Raw genomic sequence first — 26,154 nt, 5'->3', positions numbered from 1 at the left:
GCTATTATTAGCCCCAAATCCTCTCCTATAGAGCAGGTCTTAGCGACACAGCTGCTTCTTTATCAATAAGCTTTTTGTTACTTTAACTAGGGGTGTGCAAAAACTAAATCGACCGATAAATTGAACCGATAAAAGTGTTATTGATTTATTGTTATTGGTTATTGGGTTAAAGGTTTTTTAATGGTTTTACAAAAAAAATTATTGGGTTATCGGTTCGGTATTGGTTTTTAATAATGGGTTATTGGGTAATCAATAACCCATTAAGACTAGTAATTCACTACTTTTACTTGTACATAAATATTATATATTAATCTCAATACCTTAGTAGTTACTATCTTTGTCCTTTAACCTTCAATTCACACTTTACAGTGACTTTGAGTTCACAATTTCACATTATAAAAAACGTTAAAATCTTAAGTAAGAACCATATTCCTCTTAATTTCGCTTTGTGTTATGCTTGTATAATTCTTTTCATGTTTGTTATTATTGTTTCTATTTTATGAGCTTTTGTAAAGTTACATTATTGTGTTTTCGCATCAAATTTATTAGAAAATTCATATATTTGTTTTATAAGTATTTTCTTATTGGTTAAACCGAAAACCTAACTGTTAATGACCAAAATCGATAAACCAAAAACCGATAAAAAATATCTTATTGGTTTGATTATTGGTTTAACATATTTAAAAACCAAAAACCGATAAACCAAACCAATACTACATAAAACCAAACCGAACCGACTGATGCACACCCCTAATTTTAACCCTGCTTACATATCCTTTATTAAGACGATTGTATTGGGAAAAAAAAAAATCTCAACCTCTCCACTTCTAAACAAAGCCTTTCTTTCATATCCTGATCTTTCACTATGTGAATTTTGAACGGAACATTCGCTTTTACTAACGGTAACGCTAATTCAGTCGCTTTATTGTTGGTCAATTATTTTTATTTTATTCAGCATTGGTATTTCTTAAGCATAAATGTATCCTATTTTTTTCACAGTCAATTTGTATTTTTTAAAAAAATATTATATCCTTCCTCAACATATTGTATTATTTCCACTATGTATACTATTTTTTTCCCCAAAATTTTGTATCCCTATTTTTTTCACAGTCAATTTATTTTTTTTATAGAGTATTGTATCATTTCCTCAACAGATTGTATTATTTCCACCATGTATGCTATTTTTTTTCCTGAATCTTGTATTCCTATTTCGTTCACAGTCAATTTTATTTTTTTAGAGTATTGTATCCTTCCTCAACAAATTATATTATTTCCATCATGTATGCTATTTTTTTCCAGAATCTTGTATCCTTTCATAAATCATATTCATATGTAATGATTATATTATATTGGGATAGAATCAGTAATATTTTTGTAATACAAATAAAAGAAAAATAGATTTGGCAGTCATATAATACAATTTTGACCACTGGAATACAATCCACGATTAAGATCTTGATAAATGAGAAAAATGGAGATTCAAATTGTTAATCCAATCGAATGAGAAAGGGGATTTCTTTGAAATTGTAACTGATGAGAATTTTAAGTGATATGTTCCTTTTTTTTTTAAAAATATTCTCTCTTTTGATTTTCTCCTTTATGTTTTTAAATAATTGTATTCTTGCAAATCAAACAAAGAAAAAATACATAACAAACTAAAATATTGACATTTTAAATAAATATTGAAAGTATGGCTAAGGGATCCTATTAAATGTCAAAATATTGACATTTTTGAAAATTTTCCTTACAAATATTAAACCACAATTTAAAACAAAATCAAAATTGAACTAACAAAGAGAAAATGTTATCTCCAGTCGAGCTAACAAAGTCAAAATTGAACTAACTAGTTGGTTTGTGTATTTTAATTAAGAATAGGGATAAAATGGTAATTCAATTTCGAAGATTGGAGCTTTCCACTTATATAATTTATGATTTATGATGATAATATAATACAATATTATTACGTTATATATAAGCCATTTTTTTGAATTGTTTTGGTCACATGTACAATTATATAATAAATCAATACATAAACCCTCAGTATATGTTGTTGGGTTATGAAGGTGATTAGGGCGGCATGTGAAAGTTTACAATTGCAAATCATATGATTGACAAATCAGACGACAAATAAAAATATACTAAAGACATATTATTAATATGGTTTGGTCAAGCGACCTACATATTGAAAACTAATATTAAAAAAAAATATAAATATGTTTAGGAGAAAATCTCTCCATGAACGAGACTCTTAAACGACTACATTGTAGATTCTATTGTGTTCTAGATATGAGAATAGGGGTATTCAATTTATAGAGTTCCAAACTTTTCTTCCAAGGAAAGAATAACTCAAATATGGAAGAATATTATATTTTCCTTTTAGAAAAAGTTAAAGCATTTATGGTAATACTTTGACTTTCTTATAAGGAAAAAATAAACTTCAAGTAAGAAAAGAAAATCAGGGTAAAACCCTAACATATATAACGTATAAAAAATTGAGTTGAACCACAACTATATACATACATTAATGGAAATATTCATTTATTCTTTTGAAAAAACCGTAAATAAAAGTAGAACTCTTACAACCAGTTGCTATTACAAGAAACCCTCAGCAACTATAGAATAACACATATATAAACATCATTGACTTATATGATCATGATTCAATCATACCATTTGGTAACACACAGAATTGAAATAGTACATTCAACTCTTATGATATGATTCAATTAAACCCAATATTCCCAATCAAAGAATAAAATATGCATCCATTTTTTGATTAGTTTGTGATGATCATCAAACTCTCATGATTCCTTCACTTGATGAGCCCAAATTGACACCATTTGGTTGGTCTATACAAAAAGACAAAAATTAAATTAGTGATACATTTTTTTCGCGGGGTTCTATTACTCTTGAACTATAATGAAATTGTCAGTTATATATTTTGTTTTTGCGAAAATTCTATTATTCCTAGATTATTTAAATAATAGTAGGTTAAATTGCACCATAAGTATAGTAAATTAGATGAAGAGCTTACTTTGTGGTATGTTGGATACAAAAAAACATGCACCAATGACAATGTAACAGAGCAGGAGGACTAATCCTTTAATATAGTGAGATGTTCCATCCTGCAATATTAATTAATTGTAAGTACCAACTAAATCTGTATTCACGTATGATATGACGAAATTTGTATTCACGTCAAGAATACTATTTTAGGGGTAAAGCATTCTCAAATTACCTGTAGAGTGAAAGCTGTGACAATTATTGCCAAAGCAAGGGAACTTGTCTCAAGAAGACTAAAATCAAGATCCATTCTTACACCAATAATCCATGATATAATCACACATAATGGAACCTGAATAATTAAAAAAACAAAAGATTATCATAGTCAGTTTTAAAAAATGAAAAATATAAAAAAAAATTGATTAGAAAAATCACTTAATTTAAAACAAATGGAAATGAAGAAACTTATTACATTGTGGTAAAAAAAAAGTAAATTATTATCGATATACTTTAACATGTTGTAACAGGTTATCTGTCTTATTTATCATGTTCCAATTACAAACTAGCTACTTTCTATTTACTCGGTATTTGAGTATCTTCTAAATGATCGTAAAAATTCTATTACATATCAATGTAGAGAAATTAAACTCGAAACAACTTTGAGTAAGATACTTACCACAAACATGGCAATTTGAGTTGCTGAACCTAAGGCAACTCCCAAAGAAATGTCCTGCATTATCCAAAAAAAAATTATCCTTTTATAAGTTCTCTTATTATTATTAGTGCATGATTATAAAAATAATAATAATTATATTTGCTGATTTAATTATTAGACATTGTACATACCAACTTGTTCTTGAAAGCAAAAATTATAGCCCCAGCATGTTCAGCAGCATTTCCAACAATTGGTAATAAAATAACACTGATGAAACTCACTGAAATTCCCCAAGAATCTGATGCTGCCTATTTAATTTAAATAAAAAAAATTGTCAAGACTTTATAATTCAAAAAAATCCCTCCTATTTTATTTAAATTTAAAAAACATTAAAAAAAAAAAACTGACCTCAATGGTACCAACAACATATTCAGATAATAGAGCAATAAGAATAGTCATTCCAACCAACCATGCAAATGCACTCCAAAATCCAAGCACTGCTTCTTCATCTTCGTTATCATCGCCTTCGTTATCTTCCTGATTAATGACGAAAGAATTTAGCTTATATACTTTGATATTATTATAAATATTTTTTTTGTAATCGTTGAATTAAACGATTCCAAAATTAAGATAACCATCAGACAGGCATATAAACAATAGGTTCAACTAAATTTAGTATTTTAACATAAATCTTATTATATCTAAAAGATCACTAACATTCAAGGAAATATTGAATTTTGATTTTGTAATAATAAAAGTGATGGATATATATGGTGGTAAGAATCTGAAATTGAACCCATCAAACTTAAATTTCGGAACATCAACAATGGACCTAGAGCAGAATACATAATTCATTAAATATTATTATTGACGGTGAACTCAATTATTATTGTATATTATTTGATGTAGCTATAGAAACACATAAACTTTAAATTCTAGATCTGCTTTGGGTTCTAAAGAAGAATAAAATATTGCAAGGCATGTTTCCTAGGAAAAAAAAAGGAGTAAATTTTGATGATAGTGGTGTTCGAACCCACAAAACTCTAGTGTGACAAAGTGTTTCTATGACCCTTCCTTACCACTGAGCCGTCAGCCAGTTTAGTTATATTAGGTTCACAAGTTAATATACATATATATATATATATATATATATATATATATATATATATATATATTTATTTAATTTTCTAATACAAATACAGGGTCTACGAGAAAGCTACTGGGTTCATCCATATCCACGAACCCCCCACCAAACTCTGCCCTTGGCTTGACTGCCGCAATATGTCTAAACCATTGGATCATGAAATTTTTCATTTTTTTCCGTAGTTAAACCTCGAAAAACACATTTGGACATAAAATTCAAAATTCAACTTGAAGTTGCATTCCAGAATTTTCAAGAATTTTAGTAGCTCAGTTGGTTGGCTATTTGAACTCTCTTTTTATTGGTGAAAGTTCGATTCTCCATATTATAATCCCCTCCCTTCCTCTGAAAAACAACTCTAATTTGTATTCATAACGAGAACAAAACTTCAATTTTAAATTATTAAAAAAATCATTTCGGAAAACTTTTTTTTTTCAAATTTCACAATAAAACATGATCAAACGCAGTTACTTACGGCTTGTGCGTCGAAAAGTTGTCTGTGAGTCCACAACTGGAAAACAAGATAACCAAAATAAGCAAGTAGCATAACAATGCAGCTGACTCTTGATAGATTCAATGTTGCTTGTGCTGTTATTGCTGCTGATTCTCCAACTCCAGCATAACGGAACATCAAAGGCAACACATGACATAATAATCCCAACAGCAAAAGTAGAGAGTTCACATCTGCTTGTTTCTGTTCAATCAAATAAAACAAAAACAATTCAACTTCTATACCACGTCTGATTTGAGATCATGATTTCACATTCTAATCTTATAATTAAAAAAAAAAATAGTATTTCGTATTCAAAATTGTGATTTCAATTTATATTTTTAAATATAAAACTTGACTTATGAATTTATGTTCTGATATAGTTCAAGTTCATAACGATACGTAGCGGTCCATAATAAGAGTATAGGTTCAAAATTTTAAAATACTAGTACACCACAAAACATAGGGTGACTTCAAGATAGCACGTGTGCCCACTTCCTATATACTAGGTTGTGGAACGGACATATTCTATAGCCAAACAGCAAAATATTATTATTTACTAGCATATTAGCAATGAATTAGCGATAAAAGTTCGTAGCGAATCTCAATTTTTTATAGTGATTGGGGGAATCAAGATGATGATAAAGTGAAAATAAAATAAAATTACTTACTCTATCATATTTTTGTTCCTTGGATATATTTGCAATGCCACCACAAAATAATGAAGTGCCAAGAACCAAAAGAAGATTTGAAAGAATAGATCCCAAGAGTGAATATTTGACAACATCCACTTTATGTTGGATTAGAGCAAATATTGCTATTATAAGTTCTGTGGCATTTCCACATGTTGCATTTAGAAGCCCTCCAACTGATCAATACAACAAATTAAACAAATAACAATTAGAACTAAGGAAAAAAAAAATCTTTTTCTTCCTCTTTATGTGTCAAGTTAAATTAAACTAGCAAGAGGTTGTTGTTATATTGTTTATTGATATAAAAAGTAGTATTAAAAGAAGAAGAAGAAGAAAACAAAGGAATTTCCAACTTTATATTTGTTCAATTTAGTGGTGAAGCTACCTAGACCAGAGAGTGGTCTATCCAATATTCTTCGTCGAAAAATTCTAATGTATTTATAAAATATTAAAGTATTGAATATCTTTGATGGGAATTCCTAATTTTTCTACTGATACTAATTTATTTCATAACGTTAGTTGTGGTCCTTCACTATCATGTTATTATATACAGAAAGGATAGCTTTTTTTTTGCTTTGTGGATTAAAAAAAGCCAATAAAGATTTAAAAATAAATAAATGGGAAAGTACCTGTTGGACCAGTAAAGAAAGCTATTTGTCTGCAATTCAAAACGATCAAAAAAATTAATAATAGGTGATTTTAGTAATAATCAATTCAAATCGACTCGTAAACAATTTTAATAATCAAATTATACCATAGAAAAAACAATTTAACTTACTCTGTCAAGAAGCTGACACGTTCAGCCAATGGAGTAAGTCCAAGTAAACTCAATCCAAAAACCCATGGCTGATATAATATAGAAAAAAATTAAAATAAGAATATCAGTATTATAAAATAAATTAATCAAGAAATCACAAAAAAGATATTCTCAGATTCATAATCTTTCAACGGATCTTTTAGTTATTTAAAAAGAAAAAAAAAACAGTTTTTTAAATGTTTTGTTCTAATGTTACATTCACTTCATGACCAACTCATGAGAAATAACTTATGTTGTTAAATAAAATAACACTTTTAATTACTTAATTATATTACGTATTCAACTAATGCATACACAAAGCTTATAAGTCGGTGAAAGGGATCCATCCAAATTTCCATCACTCAAAATGTACATCGTATATTATATACTATTAAAATTAATTTGTATGCCAATAAAATTTTGACTCCATTATTTGTCCTCATGTATGTAACTGATATAGAGTTGACATTAAATCCCTTTAACTTCTTCATATGTATATGTTTTTTAATTAGTTTAAACTCACTTAGTGAAAAAATTCTGACTCCATCATTTGCCCTCACGTGTGTAATTGATTCGTTTTAAAATGGCATAAACACGTGAAAATACATTTCGTTTTAATATATGTAATTTTATTCAAAACAACCTCTTATCCACTCTGACACCATATTAAATTGTGTGACTATCGAAATAATCACACAATTGAATATAAAAGAGAACTTACTCTTCCAAAGTTTTTGTAATGAGCAACAATGGCAATAGGTATGGCAATGAAGAGCACAAAAAGCTTAGTTCCCAAAATGACCTCTTGAACATTAGCAAGAACATCTCTAACAATGGCACAAGGTACTTTCCGTACAAGGGTAAGATCAGACTTTTTCCTAAGAGACGAAGACGATACGTTGTGAGCCGTTCGTCCATGGCTACGACCATGGCCATGGCGCATCTCTTTGCTTAATGGCTTAATATGTCCATTTTCTAAGAGCCATGTTTCTGCTGCTGGTGATGATGAAGCCATAGTTTTGTTTTGTATTTTTGGAAAATAACTTATTTTGTGTATTTTGGTTTTATATTGTGAGAACTCTCATCTTGTATGAGTATGGGGTTGGCACAGGATATATATAGGTTAATTTGTCACATGCAAGAAATTTCCAAGAAGTTTCATATTTTGTTTCTCTGTAAGGTATTTGATATTTTATAATATTGAGGCTCAACTAAGTTTGAATTCAGATCGAAAAGTTTTATATTAGACAGTATAGCACTTTAATTTCTAACAGGGGAATCTTAGTAGCTCATTTGATTAGTTATCTACACTTTTACCTTATGTGCATGTTAAAGAATGACAAAAGTCTCACATTGGTGGTTGATGAGATGGTCCGATTCCTTATAAGGCTCGGACAATCTTCATCCCTGTGAGCTAGCTTTTGGAGGTGTAAGTTACATTAGAGTCCGTGCCCAATTTAACAAGATGGGAAAAACATTAGTTATATTACCATTTATGAAACTTTTTTAAATATTGGGATATATTTGAACCTTTTGAATTATTTAGGGGAATGATTCATGTTGTTGTACATGATATATGTATAAATTAATTTGATAGTTTAGAGTAAGTTTAAATCTTTTAATTGTCTACGTCGCTTTAGAGTTTAGTGTGATTGTCAGGATTCGACTCCTCTTCATTTTCCTTGTCTTCATTTTTCTCAAGTTCTAGCCCTGATTAATGACAAATAGCATAAGTTAGATTTAATGGTTTAGATTTAATTAATTAAAATATATCCCTAACCATGGTTTAGATAATAAATATATTATTATATCAATTAAAAATAGTCTTATTATTTCTCCCCTTTTATCTTTCTCCAAGTCCGATGTTTCTCTCTTTTCTCCCTATTCCCTCCAAATTTTTCTTTGCTGTCATTTTGCAACACTCAAAACTATTATTTTTTTGGGATAATAATCTTTTAATCCTTAATTTTAACTAATACTAATAATTTATTTATTTTTTGTTACGGTGGAATGTTTTGTCCACGTGGAGTGTGATGTGACAATTTTTTTAAATAAAAGAGAGTTTTTTACACACATGGTGAGAGTGTTATAAAAGAGAGAGTTGTGTTTCTCAAACTAATAAATGATAGTTTAGGTATGAAATTCGCACCCTCAATAGTTTAGGTATGAAACTAAAAAAAAGGGATAGTTTAGATGTATTTTTGACACTTGTCTTTTAATTTATTTAATAAAATAAAAATATACATTAATTAATTATGATTAAGTAATAACTCGGTATATTTCAACATATGGCATACATTATTAATTTAGTGCGTAAGCACTTCGTATGAGTAAATGTTTACCCAAAATGAAAATAACATTTTGAGACCCTGAAATAAAAATAATATACTATTTTTAATAGAATAGGGGATTTTTCTCACAATCGCAACATAAAATATAGGAGGTCACATATTCAAATTTTAAAAATAATGTATCATAAAAATGTAAGGAATATAAAATTGTGTACAATAGATATTATGTAAGGTTCGTCCTTTCTTTGGGCCCGTGCTAGAACTTAGTTCACTGATCTGTCTTAAAATTTTAGAGTAGAGAAAATATTTTTTTAAGTTAGGAATAGTGTTTGAATGAGAATAAATACTGTAGGTTGAACTTTTTATGAGGTCAAGAAAATAATTTAACAAGTGAAAATGTGTCTCTTGACATTTTATAAATCACATTTTTCAATTTCAAGTCCAAGTCAACCAGTCTCATGACATAACTTAGCTTCCATTATCATACAAAGGTAAAGAATAATTGTTTCATTAATTCAAACAAACTTTTACTTTATGGTAAAGAAAAATCCATATACAAGACTACAAAAGTAGGTGATAATCAAACCTATTTATCACCATGTCATTGATCTAAAAGATAGTTTACATACACCACATTTAATGAATAAAGGTTTAATACGTTTTAGACCAAGTACTTTTTATATCAATATGGTGTCCAAGGACGTATGTTAAGACTTTCTTGACTTTTATAAAATATTTGTGTTGGTAAATGTTTGATTAATGAATATAATAGGGATATCATATAAGTGAGATAAAAGAGAACTTATGCAGTTCTCATCATTCACTTTGTATCGACGATATTATTGAGAACATATATTTTTTGTATTCACTCTATACTTATTGTATTTTTGTTTGCAGGTTTTGTTCTAGGTCCTAGTGCACTAGGTGCTGTGGGAGTGAGCTGTTTGATTATTCCGCAAATATGAAATATATTAAAGTTAAAGTTGACCAAACTTTAATATATTTCATACAAATATTTCATGCTGTGGGAGTGAGCTGTTTGACTAATATAGCTTATACATGCAAAAGGAATTCAAAATAAAGACCAAAAAGAACATAAGTCAAAATTTCAACACCTAAATAGTTAGTTAGTTACTATTTTATATATTTTCTACTATTTTATATATATATATATATATATATATATAACTATTTTTTGGTACGATATTTAGTAGTTCAATATATTTTTTATAACTATCAAACATCATACTGAATTTCATACTTTTTGGAAATGCATACCAAATACTATACCAACTATCACAATATTCAAATCACGATATTAAAAATTTTGATTTCAATTGATATTTGATGTATATTATCTACCATACCATGTCCATCTGTAATCGTTACTTAGGAAAATTGGTAATTTGTGAGAAATGAATGGGTTTACCACGAATCTTGGTGGAACACCAAGGCTTTAGTACAAATTGTATCGTAATTGTATAACAATTTTTTTACAAGTCCATTATTAATTTTTTCAATGCATTTTTCCTTCGAAATAGATGAAAATTCATTTAAATCAACTCCAAATGAATACTTCTTTCGTCCCATTTTATGTGGCATTTTCTAGATTTTGAGATTCAAACAAGTCTATTTTTTACCGTAAGTTTTTCATAGATTGTTTAAACATTTTGAATTATCAATTATTGTGATTTATAGTACTTTTTATGTAGTTTACAAATACTTACATATATTTCATTTCGAAACAAATTGAAGATTCTATGTGCAATTTGTCAGTCAAACTTAGTGTGTTTGACTCTCAAAAAACGAAAAGTATCACATAAATTGGGACAGATAACATATAATATTCCAACATCAATCACAATAATTTTTAATGGTAAGATTCAAACAAAAGTCATCAACAATCAATACCCCCCCCCCCCTCCCCTTTATTTTTTTGGTCTTCTTTAGTAATCGAGCTCTACCAATGAAGTAGTTTTCAAAAAAATAATTTTAACAACTAAATCAACCACAAATAAGTATCAAATTTCTACCACATATATTAAAAAGACGAAAAAAAAACGTGAGAAAAAAAAAAGAGAAAAAGTACCATTCTAGCGAATATATAATATGCTAAACTTAGAGGGTGTTTGGATTAACTTAATAGTTGGTCAAACCTATTTTTAAGTCAGTTTTTGACTTCTGATAATGTTTGACAAATATAAAAATTAATTTAAAATAAGTTTTAAAAAATGACTTAAAATAAGTTATGAAGTGTTTGACAAGGTAAAAAAATGACTTAAAATAAGTCAAAAAAATCAAAAGTAGGTCGCCCCTATTTTTTATTTTTTTACTTAAAAGTCATTTGACTTTTTTTTTTTACTTAAAAATTACTTTTTGGAAAAAACTACTTTTTTAAGTCAATCCAAACAGACTCATGTGACAAAAATAATGTAGTTTTCAAGTTTTAACAACTAAATCAACCACAAATAAGTAACTATATTCAATTTCGACCACACATAGAAAGAAGACGAAAAAATATGAGAAAAAAGAGAGAGAATACAAATTCTAGCAAATATATATATACGCTAAATCTATTTACATGCAAAAATAAAATAAAATAATACCCACGCCTTTAAAAAGGAGTTCTTGTCCGTCTTTGTCATTGAAAGTTTGAAACTAAATTTTCAATATTTACTAATATTAAATAAAAAGAAAATTGATCGAAAAATATTTTAAGTGATCAAATTAAATAATAAATTTTATTTACAATTTTTCTCTATTTCACCAAAAATAGAGAAAAGCAAAGCTCATTATTCTGAGAACACAACATTAGTATGAGGTCATATGTACCTTAACTTGCAGAGAAAATATGTTGTTTCTTATGGCGTATCGTCATTTTTATCTAGACGTGATGTAATGGATCATAACAGCTTAGTGATGGAGTCGAAATTTTTTCTCTGAAATCAAAATGATACTTATTAAGTTATTATCATAATTCATGAGATTTGTATGAACCTATAATCTATCTTAATTTATGATGTTACATTCACACCACGTTAGATTATTCTCTTATGTCAAATTCGACAATTTATATATATATATATATATATATTACTAAAACAAAGTATTTTTGTTATATTAATTTTACGGTATATTTTTTGCAAAGAGGGATATAATTATACCCTTTTGGCTCTATATAGCTCCAAATTTCAATCATGTTAGGATTTTAACCTTTAATTAAAGATTTTGAGTTTGAATCAATAAATTAAAAAAAAATTGACCATTCTAAAAAAAAAAAACTAGATTTTTTTTCCACCTCATTTGATAATTCACTAGTATTTTTTTTTATTAGTATCTTTCTCGACAGCAACTTGGGGACAGAGCCGTAATAAAGATGTAGTACGGCTTTTGTACTTTCCTGTGAAACTTCCTTGAAATTTCTGCTCTAATTATTAGAGAATAGAGGATTATTTTTTAATTTATTTGGTCGATATTTATATTAAAATTTTAAGGCAGAAGTATTCATTTCCCCCCTGAACTTGAAGTTTTTTATACAGTGTACACCTAAACTAAATTTCATTTTAATTACCCCCGAACTTGTTTATTCCTCCGTCGCGTACACTTTTTTCGTCCACCTACTCCTGTTGGGACTACACGCGCGCGACAGCTGTCTAAATTGGTGATGTGGATTTCCACCTGGATAAATAATAGCCACCTGGATAAATTAATATTGCAAAAAATAAATTTCTTAAATTTAAAATTCATTGTTTAAAAGTTATTTTTGAATAAGGGCTGATTTCGCGGAACTCCTTTTGGATTTGGGTTTTTCTAGACGTGAAGTTGGTCGATTAAATTTCAAATTTGTCTGAAATTCTTACCAAGTAAGTGTTAATCTTTGTTTTCTTTACTTTTCATTTACATTTTACCCTATTTTTCGTTTAAAATATGCCAAATATTAAAGAAAAATGAAGATTTTACGTTTTTTTATCGTTGTAGCGTTATGATGTGGCAAAAAATCACTTCCTCACGCGCCTAGTAGAGATTGTTGTCAATTTCTACGCCAGGTGGACGAAAAAGGTGTACGCGACGGAGGAATAAACAAGTTCGGGGGTAATTAAAATGGAATTTAGTTTAAGTGTACACCGTATAAAAAGCTTCAAGTTCAGGGGGTAATGAGTACTTCTGCCAAATTTTAATTAATTTATATTCATATTACATAACATAAAGCTTATTTAAAGAAAAAAATTTTAACAAGATTATTTTATTCTATAAGATATGAATTCAGAACTTTAATTAAGGACAGAAAAATTTTACTCATCTCATCACAAATTTACTACTAATTATTGTTATTTGTTGAGCAATTGCGTAACTATTTCGACTAAAGGCTTAATCATTAGATATAGTACTTTTATATTCATGTGTTGATCTGATTATTTTCTTCTTCTTTTTTATATCTAGGTTGTTTACCATAAATATTAAATATTAACCATAATAAAATTTAAAGAATCATAGGTTTATTGATAAAACAATATAAGTACAAATTTGTTTGTTCCTTTAATTCTTTTTCATAATTCGAGGTCGTTAATAGCGTATTTTTCGAACATAAGAGATCATAACTTGATCTATTTATGAACATCATAAACTTATGGAATTTTTAAGATTTTGCTTCGACTAAAAGCTCAATCATTGCCTATATGAACCACTTTATTTGTTTATAATGGCCTCCATGTCTTAATTCTTTCATATGCTGGTCTGATTATTTTCTAATAATTAATTTTTCTATGCCCATCATTATTTTAATTTTAAATTTTGTGATTGAAATGTCATCTTGCTTTACGAAAAACTCTATTGGATTTTTATTTTTTTTTCCTTCTTTTGTTTCTCTCGTATTGAATTGTTTGTATTACATCATGTAAGAGTTTTAATTACCTTGTATTACGTTTTTGTTTTACAAAAAGATAGAGATCTTCGAACGTCAAAAATTTAAAATAAAAAATGAATATTTTAAATTAATAAATGTAAAGTATATAGATTCCAAATTTAATTCTTTAAGTATTGAATATTAAATTAATAATTATATATTTTTTTAAAATATGAATAAAAAAATTAAATCAAAACTATTAAATACGACCTAATTCATAAACGAAACGCTAGTTCCGCCCATGATTTTTAGGTGGGGGAGGTGTTTTCAAGAAGAGCTTTCACACATTGGCACCTTGTTTGAAAGTTTATTAGCATTCCAAATTTGTGATAGAGAAATAAGTTTTTTTGAATTATTATTTTTATATTTTCATGGTGTCTAACAGATAATTTTTGCAAATGTTTTTAGGGTGATCTTATTATAATATATCTTCTTTAAAAGTCATCGAACTTTGAGAAATAACTTATTTACGTCATTTATTAATAGTTGGTCTCAATAATGTCATTGTTGTTACCTAAAATGTTCATTTATGTCATTATTTTTTAACAGTCAGATTCGATGGTTTTGTAAAACCGTTTGTTCCATGTGGCCTTTTATTATAGGTCCAAGTCATCAAAATTAAACTAGTAAAAAAAAAATCAAATATGCCAAACTTTGAGAATATGTCATCAAATTACTTTGAGAAAAGACTCATCTATGCGATCCTTTTAAAGTTTGGCTTATCTCTATACTATTTCTGTTTGAGAAAAGGCTCATCCATGCCATGATTTGTTAACTGAAAAAAGTTTTGCTTTTGCAAAATCATTTTTTACAAGTGGTCAATCATAATTCAGCCACATTATTAACTAAATCATTTTTTCAAAAAGAGAAATGCTCAAATATGTCATCATACTTTGAGAAAGGCTCATCTATGCCATTAGTTTAAAGTTTGACTCATCTATGCCATTTATGCTGACAAATAATAACATGAATATGAGTCTTTTCTCAAACGAAAATGGCATAGATAAGCCAAATTTAAAACGGATGGCATAAATGAGTCTTTTCTCAAAGTTCGATGACATATTTGAGTCTTTTCTCTAAATTAAGGAAGTCTTTTTTTCAAAAACTCTATCACATATTTAAGCCTTTTCCTTATTATTATTTATGAAATATCCACAAGTGACATTTTATATTATTAATGACTGTCTCTTCCCCATCTTAGCTCCAATATACCTCACCCCTAATCTACATCGTCAAGTATCCTTAGTGTTTGTCTAAATTATACACAATTAATTTTTTTGGGGCAAAAATTTCTAATTAGGTACCAAACACTATTTATTTGGATGATCTTATTATACTTCCTTCTTTTAAAAGAAGAATGATTTAGCTTGTATTTGACACGGAGTTTACAAAGATAAAGAAGACTTTTCAATATCATAGTCCTAAATTAAGTTCTGTTGAAGTATATATCAAAATGTCCTCTCATTTTGTGGCATTAAATATGCCACGTGAAAAATTAAAATTGAAGTGTTGCCAAAAAGGGAAGAAGTCATTCCCAATATTAATAAAACAAATTAAAAAAAAATATCATTCTTTTTAAAACGAAGAAAGTAATATATTTATAAGTGACATTCTATATTAATTACCTCCTCTCCACCTTAGCTTCAATATGCTCCATCCTCATGCACCCTCATCCCAACCACCTCTACACTCCTAACCCTCATTCCCAAGCATGAATGGAGCCACCTTAGGCAAAAGGTGGTGGTCCGGTGCACATTCTTCATTGAAAAAATATGTAGTGTACAAATGTTAAATATTAATTATAACATATTTGATTTTACATTCCTTTAACATAATTGAAAAGAAAATTTTGCTCACCCTTCTTTAAATTTCTGATTCTGCAACTGTCAATCCCAAAATACTTCCATTACTAATTTATATATAAATATTTTTGGGACAATTTTTTTAATTAGACATCAAACACAATATCCCATATTTTCTGAAAAAAAATTATCATAAAAAATATTTTTCTTCTTACCAAACACACCGTAAAATTGTTATTTCCAACCTATTTTTAGCTCAAGTACCTTAATGCCCATATGTTCCCATGCATATATATATACACACAAAACACAGACAGAGATTGACAGCTTTTGCTAATAATTACATTACATATCAGAAATTCAGAATCAAATTACATGGAGCACCAGATGTTTTCAATATTTTATTTTCCGGTACCCTTTGGTAGGTCTCTCTAATTGTCTACTTCATTCCATAAATATTCTAAACTTCCAACTTCTTAAAACTCTAGGTTTTAATATATATATATATATATATATATTTGTTTATGTTATTTAGACTTTTTAAAAATAATTATGTGTCCACTTTAGATATCTTTCATTAGTTATGTACGTTTTGAGAATTCAACACGAGTACGATATAATTTTTTGAAATATTCAAGTAACACAGCTTTTTACCTTCACTTTCTATTCAAATTTAAAAGAAATTAGAACTAACATTAACAAATTGTATATGTATTATAATGTTGTAGTGTCTTTTGCTTTACAATGTCCTATACAATTAATTAACATTAATGTTTTTCCATCAAAGATTCAATATAATAGGTGGATCGAATCAGTATATTAATACGGTACAAATTAAAGGAATAGTAGTATATTATATAAGAGAGTGGCTAGGAAAAAGAGTTCCAGCCTTGTCTGTTTTTAAAAACCTTTCTGTAAGGGGAATTGCCCACGTCAAAACCTAGAGTTAGATATTTTTAACTTAGTGCCCTCCTTAGCTAGAATATATGTCACTTGATTCTCTTCGCGATAGTTATGCTATGTATTATTAATACATAGCTAGAAAATCATGATATTATCATGTAAGGGTGTTTAATGCATGCATTAACATGGTTAAAGACACAATTGTCCCTTAAAAAAGATTCACATCTTTTCCACTGTGTTTGTGGAGGATATTCTATGTGAAAAAATAATACATGCATTAGCTTGTTTACTACTAATACTTACATTATGCAATGCATGTTATTTTTAATACACCAAATCAAACATTGGATAAAAAATAATCTCATCATAACTAATATAACAACATTAGTAATGTCAACATTACTTAATTAATAAATCATATTCAACACTAATTTATACACTCTATCAGATCAGTAGTGGAGCCAGAAATTGACAAAAATTATATAAATTTTATTTTCAATTGTATTATGAGTATACAAAAGTAAATATAACACTCATAATATACTTCTGTACACCACATAATTTTGGCGCATAACGTGCATTAAACTATCTAAAGTGGCTCCGCCCATATACCAAACGACACAATAAAATATATAACTTAGATCAATATTCCACCATCTCCATGCCTTCCCCTACCCAAGTTTTAGTTCTTAGGAAGTTTCCTTTATTGTCTTGGAAGGGTAAAGACAAGTTAATCCACAATCAATCATTTCACTGCCAAACAGAGTGTGTTCATTTCACAGCCATAGACAAGTTTATATATATATATATATATATATATAAAGATAAGTTGGACTCTTGGAGACATTCATTAGGATGCTATAATTATATATTATTCCTAGTTTTACATTTGAAGGCCTAGGATATTTGGAGGATAGGTTTTTAATGATTGATAAAAGACAATGGATGATATATCCCCCCCCCCCCCCCCCACACACACACACACACGCAATACACTTCCTTTATTTCAATTTACTTATTTGATTTTAACTAATTGATATAAAATTTATGAAGGTAATAACTAAATAGATGTTGAATGTATTAAAATATTTTTTAATTTTGCTATCTTAAGTATAACATGTGATTTTATTTTTTTAATTAAAGAGTTGTCCAAAAAGAAAAAAAAAGTGTTCTTGTGAAACAGACTAAAAGGGAAAGTAAGATGAGGAAATTGAAACAATGGAGTATTTATTTCTAGGTGGAGTACTTTGATATTTGATAGCCTTCTAAATTTGTCAATAAATTTTACTTGGACATTTGAACTATAACATGTTTCAATTAAATACTTAATCACTTGAAATATAGTATCATCTCCTTCAATTATACACATTAACCTCTATAGGTCATAAAATCTCAAATTTGTTGTAAATAAGGCTTAATTAGAACAAATTGTAATTTGAGTATCAAGTAAAATTTAGCGACAAGTTTAAGAGATTATAACACCTTTGTTTGGATGGTTGTTACCCTTCTATTGTTAGTTTAAATATCATGTTGTTTTGACTGTTATTACTTAATTATTTTATTGTATCATATTGTTTAAGTCCAATATTAGGTAACGACGAAAAGTCCCATAATATATAACAATCGATTCGGCGTAATCGCGTTGTTAATTTTCTTGTCATTTTTTGTTTATTATATTTATTATTTAATAATTCGATCTATTTTATTCTTTACCCTATATTTTACAGTTGCTCTACCTTGTGTGCTATTTTTCTTGTAGGCTTATCACTTAAATTATTGATGTGACATTATGTAACGACATAGAATGGTACAATCTATTAAATAATGTTATATGATCATTAAAATAATATAAAACAATATAGCTCAATTTATATAATTCAATACGAAATATTATGAAAGTTTGAAATAATACGTAATAATCAATCAAACAAAGTATACATAATATATTCTGCTTTGTTTTCTAATGCTAAGATAAGTATGAAAATTTGCGGTTATAAAGCTCAAATCCAGACAAGTGCATGCAGAATGTCTATGTCAAGTAATTTGTAGGGACTACACATCTGTTGTAATGTAATTTCCAGGAAATTTCTCCCCACAAAACCCCAAAAGAAATCCTAACAAAATACCAAATAAATGAGGAAAAAGAGAAAGATGTGGTACTTGTCCTTTTGGCTTTTGAAAAATTGTTGAGATGAATGATAAATATAATTTTTAGCGATAATAAAGTACGGTAAATATATTTGTTATCGGAAAATCTTTACTCATATTCTGATTTTTTAATTAAAATTAAATATATATGTTTATTTGTTTATCACTCATCTATTAATTAATTATGGTTGAGTGATGTAATTATCACCTTAATTTTTAGAGGAAACAATTATTATTGGGGTTAATTATACGCTGGAACAAAAATTTGATTTCTTTATCTAGAGGAATAAATATATGTATTTCAAAAATATGCTGAGTTAAATTTGGCGCAATTTGTGTCTGAGATATATTGACTCTCTCACTCACCTCTCTTCTTCCTCTCTCTCTTGTCCCTCTTCTTCTCTGAATCTATATTACACAATGAATCTGAGTTTGACAATTTCATGTATCTATATATCTAGTATCAATTTTATGTATATTTATATCAAAATCACGTTCATCCGCATATGTCATATCAATTTCATCTAGTGTACCCGATATCACTTATATCAGTGTATCAATATCAAATATCTAGTGTGTTCCATATCGGATACAATTTAGAGCAAATTAGACAATATTTCTAATGTATCCGTTCATAAATACATGTATATGTTATCAAAATATATACTAATACATTTGTCAATAGTCTCTAAGTGCCATCACCAATGAGTAAAAAGAAGTAAATTAGCATTGTTTTGTATAGATACCTATTACGGCTGAATATTATCCTTTTGTTGTTAGGATTTTGCATGGATTCGAATTTTACTTTTCTCTCGAAGGAAAATTAAAACATTACCATAATTACTTTTATTCTGAAATGAAAATATAACTCTTTCATATTTGGTTATTTTTTCCTTAGAGGAAAAGTTTGAAACTCTATAAATTGAAGACTCATTTTCTCATATCAAAAACACAAGAGCATTCACAATGTAGTTGTAAAAGAGTTTTATTTAGGGGAGATTTTCTCCCAACATGTTTATGCTTTTTCAATATTAGTTTTATAATATGTATGTCGCTTGGTCAAACCATATTAATAATATTTTTTTAGTATACTTTTATTTATCGTGTGATTTATCATCAACATGATTTGCAATTATAAGCTTCCGCATGACGCCATAATTCTTTCAAATCCAACATGTGGTATCAGAGCACATTGTTCAATGATCCAATGATTCTATGATCCCATGGTCTGATGATCCTACTGTTCAATGATGTTTAAGACAGATTCAAGCGGTTTCAAATCAATTTACAATAACTTTGATGATAATAAAGATTTTTGTCCAACTACATGTGGACAAGAAGTTTTAAACTATATTTTCAACATTCATGTTGCTGCATTTTTTAAAATAAAAATAAAATATTTTAAAAACCATTTTTAACCATATATGTTAAACCTTTTTTTAACCATGATAAGCAACAGTGATAAAGATTATGTGAAGAACAAAGATTATCGTGCATATGAAGAAGGCATATCAAGTTTTGTCAAGAAATCCAACCAAAAGGGGAGATTTGTTAGGATTTTGTTTGATTTTCTTACCATATTTTAATTTTAAATTTCTCTTTAAGGAAAGTTAAAGCATTACCATAAAAAAAATTACTTTTTTTTAAAGAAAAATATAATTCTATTCTATATTGGATTATTCTTTCCGAGGAAAAGTTTGAAACTCTATAAATTGAAGACATCTCTTCTCATATCAAAAACACAAGAGCATTCATAGTGTAGTCGTTAAAAAAATTTGTTTATGAGGAGATTATCTCCCTAACATAAACTTGGAACAATTAATTAATGGGTAAACTGCATAAATCCCACTACTTTAGGTCCTAATTACTAGGATTCACGATAGTTTATAATATTAATTTATATACCATATTTTGGCTGCAAGATACATGTATCATTAAAGGGGAGATACATGTATCCACTAGTTTTAAAAGTCGAGATACACGAGTTATTAATTTGAATTAAAGGGTTGTAACTTATTTCCTTAATTAAAGGATTAATTGATGACTAATTAACAACCCAAATTGATTAACAATATCCTTGTGTATCAACTCTAACAAGTTTTTCTAAAATAGCGAAATCATAAACCAAAGTAATTTTGTAATTCTAAACTTCATCTTCTTCATCAATTCCTTCTTTGGTAGTAAAGGCGAGACACATGTATCATTAAAGGAGAGATACGTGTATCCAACAATTTTAAAAGTCAAGATAAACGGGTTATTAATTTGAATTAAAGGGGGTAACTTATTTTCTTAATTAAATGATTAATTGATGACTAATTAACAACCCAAACTGATTTACAGGATCCTTGCGTATCAACTCTAACAAGTTTTTTCTAAAATAACGAAATCATAAACCACAGTAATTTGATAATTCTAAACTTCATAGTCTTCATTAGTTACATCTTTGGTAATAAAGGTGATATACACAGGGGCGTATACAGGAGGGGGTCACCGGGTTCACGTGAACCCATGGTCCCTTCCCGAAATCATATATAGTAGTGTTATATTTTTAAAAAATATTTAAATATAGATGTGTGAACCCAGACTCGAAGTATCATATTATGTAGTACGATGATGATTGGGTGCACCTCTCAGGGTGAGGTTAGAAATTTGAATCTTTTATCTATCTTGTTTTAGTTTTCTTTCTAAGATTTTGTAACTGGTTTGGATAAATAAAAGTTAATTTTGGACCTATGATTTTAAAATTTTAATGGTTTTCAGTAAAAAGAATCTAACCGATCAAATTTATGTCTTAGATCCACCTTTTTGCAATAGTGCACCCATTATCTATAAATCCTGAATACGCATATACATATACATACATCATTAAAGGTGAGATATGTGTATCCAACAATTTTAAAAGTCAAGATACATGAGTTGTAATCTGAATTAAAGGCGAGATACGTGTATCCAACATTTTAAAAGGGTTTAAGTGTGTATTTGTTATGTTAATTAAAGCTTGGTGTAATTCTTCCATTTTGATTAGGTCGTTCCTAAACTTAGATCTATTTTCGGCTTGACTGTTGGCGGATGAAGACCCTGCAATGACAAAATACACAACAAAATCGTTAATGAAAAGCAAACAAAAAAAAAATGAGCTTGAATTGGTATAGAACTGTTTCTGAGATATACCTTTAACAAGAATCATCCGATTTATTGAATGGTCATCCATTAAAATAGTTGAGAAACAACAAGAACAAACAATGTAAAACCTAATTTGTAAAAGTGTATAAAATTGAACTTTAGAGCAATATGAACTCTATTTTAGATACATGAATGGGATGTAAACCAAGATACATTATAATAATGAAAAAAAAGTAATTTACCTCTTTGTATACTTCTGATTATCAAAATTTAATTTTGAATTTGAGACATGTAAACATGTATTGAGAGGATTAAGAAAGAGAGGAAGATGGTGGAGATGTTTGAAGATCGTGGAGGGTGGGGGTGAGAGATACAGATGGGTAATGAAATTGGGGAAGGGAAACAACATAGGTGAGATAAAATAATTTGAATTGCTAATTTATCATTAATTAAGGACTTTAAATTTTTTCAATACTATATTTAAGGAATTTGTGTATCTGATTAAATTTTTTTATATGGCATGACATATCGATTATGAGTGAGACAGAGGAGAGTGGAATTTCGTGTATAGGGGTGAAATCCGGAGATCTACGAAGGAACGCCAAAAGCGAAGGCTGCTCTCTAAAACTCTATATAATTGAATGACCTTATAGAGAAGAAAAAATGAAAAGTGATTTAAGTAGAATTTTCTCAATATTTAAAGGGCAAATTACAGAAATCACATACTTTTAAGGCAAAATTACAATTTATCCCTTAAAAGTTTATAATTACAGAAATCCCTCAAACGGATACAATAATATAAGCGCTGATACATTAATCTGATGCGCGAGATACATTAATCGTTAAGTAAAATACATTACATTTTATACATGATACACTAGTCTGATGTACATTTTATACATGATACACTAATCTGATGCGCGAGATACACTAATTTGATGCGCGGAAATGAGGGATTTTGAAGATTTGTAAAACTTATAGGAGATAATGGTAATAAGTAAACTAAAATGTGGGATTTCTGTAATTTTTCCATATTTAAATAATCATACAAGAAAGAAGAATTCAAAATTAATATTAATAGGGTTTTCTCAGTACTTTAGATGACATATAAGAAATCAACTTCAAATATATAAGAGTAAGATTTTGTTAAGAAAGGTGAATTTCTTACTCCTAAAGTCCCATTTTTTAGGCCTAAAAGAGTGGGACATTTTTTTGGGTGATCTTGACAAATAATCATATTTTTGGGATGCTAATTAAAATATAATTGGGAAATTTCAGAAATAGCCATTAAAATAACTTAATTAGGCTTCATAATTATAGTTTGCTAGTTACGATTTGTAGCTACATGTTAGAGGGAAGAGAGATCGAGCGATAGTGGAGAGAGATGATTTGTATTTGTAACTGTCAAATTGTATATGTATATATGTTAGATAATTGTATATATGTAACTGGTATGTATATATATTTGTATATCTGGCGAGCGAGATTGGGAAAGGGAGGAAAGAGGCGAGCAAGATTGGGAGAGGAAGGAGAGAGGCGAGCGAGAGAGGACAAAGAGTGGAGAGAGAACAATTGTATTTGTATATTTGTCATATAATTGTATATATACATGTATAATTTGTATTTGTATATGTATAAGATATGAGAGAGGCGAGAGAGAGGAAAATAGGAGAGAGGCGCACGTAATTATAGCTAAAAAGAAAGTATTGCTTACTTCTCCATTTCTATTTTTTTGTCATATTTTTTTTGGCAACTTTTTAGTTTTAACTTTTTAAGTAGTATATTTAATACCACAAATTTAAAAGATATTTGATACATTTGACATATCTTTAATTTAAGGCCTCAAGATTTTAAAATCTTTTTTACTTTCTTAAATTTCGTGTCAAGTTAAAACATGACAAATAAATCGTAACGGTGGGAGTATTCAAACTCATTGGGATATGCTTGCATTACACAGATTTTGTTAACAAGTTTTGCAATGAAACAGCTGTATAGTCAGAAGGAAGTTCCAAACCAACTTCATAAGTCAAAAAGAGTAAGAGTCTGTTTGGATTGACTTAAAAAAATAGTTTTTAAATCAAAAATAAAAAGTTAAAACATAAATGACTTCTAAGTCAAAAAAAAAAAGTAGGAGGTGACCAACTTTTGATTGTTAACTTATTTTAAGTCATTTTAAACTTATTTTAACCTTAATGATTTAAAATAAGTTAGGAAGTGTTTGACAGTGTTAAAAATAACTTAAAATAAGTTAAAAACCAAAAGTAAGTCACCCCTACTTTTTATATTTCGACTTAAAAGCCATTTAAGTTAACTTTTTATTTTTGACTTAAAAACTACTTTTTAAAGCCAATCCAAACGGGCATGGTCCTGGTCCTCTTGAAATTTCACTAGGAGTTTTGAACTTTAGGATATGATACTTGGTAGATGCAGTGGTGACGTCAAATATTTGTTAAAGATTTAATATATACGCGTGAAAAATAATTTTTGATATGTATACTTCTTATAATTTTGGATATATATAGTATAAGTTTTTAATGAAAAATATTCAACTGACCACCCTTCATTACTTGTGGCTATCCCTATAGGTTTATAGCACGCTAGGCTACCTAAGAAATGTATTCCATCTTTCTCTTTTTGTTGTTCGGCTCGATAGAATTGTTTAGAATCCTCTCCTACGCCATGGATAGGATTATCTCTAAATTTCTAGGTGGTCAATGGGATCATTGCTAAATTTAGGTGTCTAAGTGGAATTTCGAACCAAATTTAGGTGTCTCCGTATGTACTTGGCCTTGGTTATATCAGTAAGTTATTATTAGGGCAAATTACACAAATCACATACTTTTAAGGCAAAATTACAATATATCCCTTAAAAGTTTATAATTACAGAAATCCCTCAAACGAATACAATAATATAAGCACTGCTATATTAATCTGATGCGCGAGATACATTAATTGTTAAGTAAGATACATTACATTTTATGCATGATACATTAATCTGATGTACATTTTATACATGATACACTAATCTGATGCGCGAGATACAATAATATAAGCGCTGATACATTAATCTGATGCGCAAGATACACTAATCTGATGCGCGAAAATGAGGGATTTTGGAAATTTGTAAAACTTATAGAGGATAATGATAATAAGTAAACTAAAAGGTAAAATTTCTATAATTTTTCCATATTATAATACCTGCATAAATCTTGCAGACTATACTATATTTGGTTAACCTTTGGATACTTGCATAACATATAACATTATCCATGACACTATTTGATTGTCATTTTTGTTACCCTCATAAATAAAATTTGCATAAGTTACGCAAAAAAATTGTGTATTTTTTATGTGGAGCAAAAGACATGAACAAATAAGGAATACGGAGATTAAAATTATAAAATGACCAAAATAATCTCTTCTATTAAACAAAAAATACATGTAGGCAATACATATATTTTAATTATCAACTTGCAAAATACAAATATGTTCTTTTAAATGACAAATCAAGCTGTAATGCCTCTTAAAATAAATAAGAATTAGTAGATGTTACAAAACATGGTTACAAAGGAATACCATCCACCACCTGGTTCATCTATTCCACTGAATATCCGCTACCTCCTCGCTCCAACACAAGCATATGTACCGAGTAACTCTGTCTATTAAACGTTGACATGATGCTTTTCTTTGCAGCCATTGTCTGGATAATAGGGTGAGGAAAGATTAAAAAAGGTATCAATATCAGCCAAAAAGTCCAAGGACAAAAGTAAAGTTGATCCAATATATCTAGAGAAGAGATGGAAAATTATGACATGATCGGTTCAGCAAAGTTACTTAAGAACAACTCAAAGTACTGAAAGAACTCCAACTATTGCTTGCTAATTAACAGCTTCATATATATTATATCGTTAGAAAGTTGCGATAAACACAGATAAAAATTGAGGTGTTACTACTTCCTAGTTAATTCCGAGATGAGGTGGTTGTACCATTTACCAAAATTCAGCCACCATTGCTGAATGAATTTTAAGAAAAACATGACGCAGGCATAAAATATACATATCATAATCAAAGAACGAAGTATCTAGCAACAATGCGAAAGGGCAGAAAGGTCTTGCAGAGGCATATTGTGCTTAGAACTGTAAGTGAGGGATAATACGAACTCTAAGATATGAAGTTCAAGTAGATAACATTGGTATATTTTGCTAAA

The 26,154-nt window shown here is 28.4% G+C and overlaps 1 protein-coding gene across 1 annotated transcript; it reads right to left on the bottom strand.

The window, feature by feature from the left end:
- Positions 1-2,521: 2,521 nt before the first annotated feature.
- Positions 2,522-7,867, bottom strand: LOC125817086 (vacuolar cation/proton exchanger 3-like). Its single transcript, XM_049496663.1, has 11 exons — positions 7,499-7,867; positions 6,760-6,827; positions 6,611-6,639; positions 5,961-6,157; positions 5,275-5,493; positions 4,067-4,195; positions 3,850-3,966; positions 3,680-3,733; positions 3,239-3,355; positions 3,035-3,125; positions 2,522-2,849 (listed from the first exon to the last, which is right to left on the bottom strand). Exons 1-11 carry the CDS (start codon positions 7,790-7,792, stop codon positions 2,794-2,796), a joined length of 1,371 nt encoding a protein of 456 aa, XP_049352620.1. The 5' UTR covers positions 7,793-7,867; the 3' UTR covers positions 2,522-2,793.
- Positions 7,868-26,154: the final 18,287 nt, after the last annotated feature.

The sequence above is a fragment of the Solanum verrucosum genome, unplaced genomic scaffold (assembly GCF_900185275.1).
Source record: "Solanum verrucosum unplaced genomic scaffold, falcon-dt-bn FXZP01000094.1, whole genome shotgun sequence".
NCBI classification, from domain to species: Eukaryota; Viridiplantae; Streptophyta; class Magnoliopsida; order Solanales; family Solanaceae; genus Solanum; species Solanum verrucosum.
This window is presented reverse-complemented; position numbering and strand designations above follow the sequence as displayed.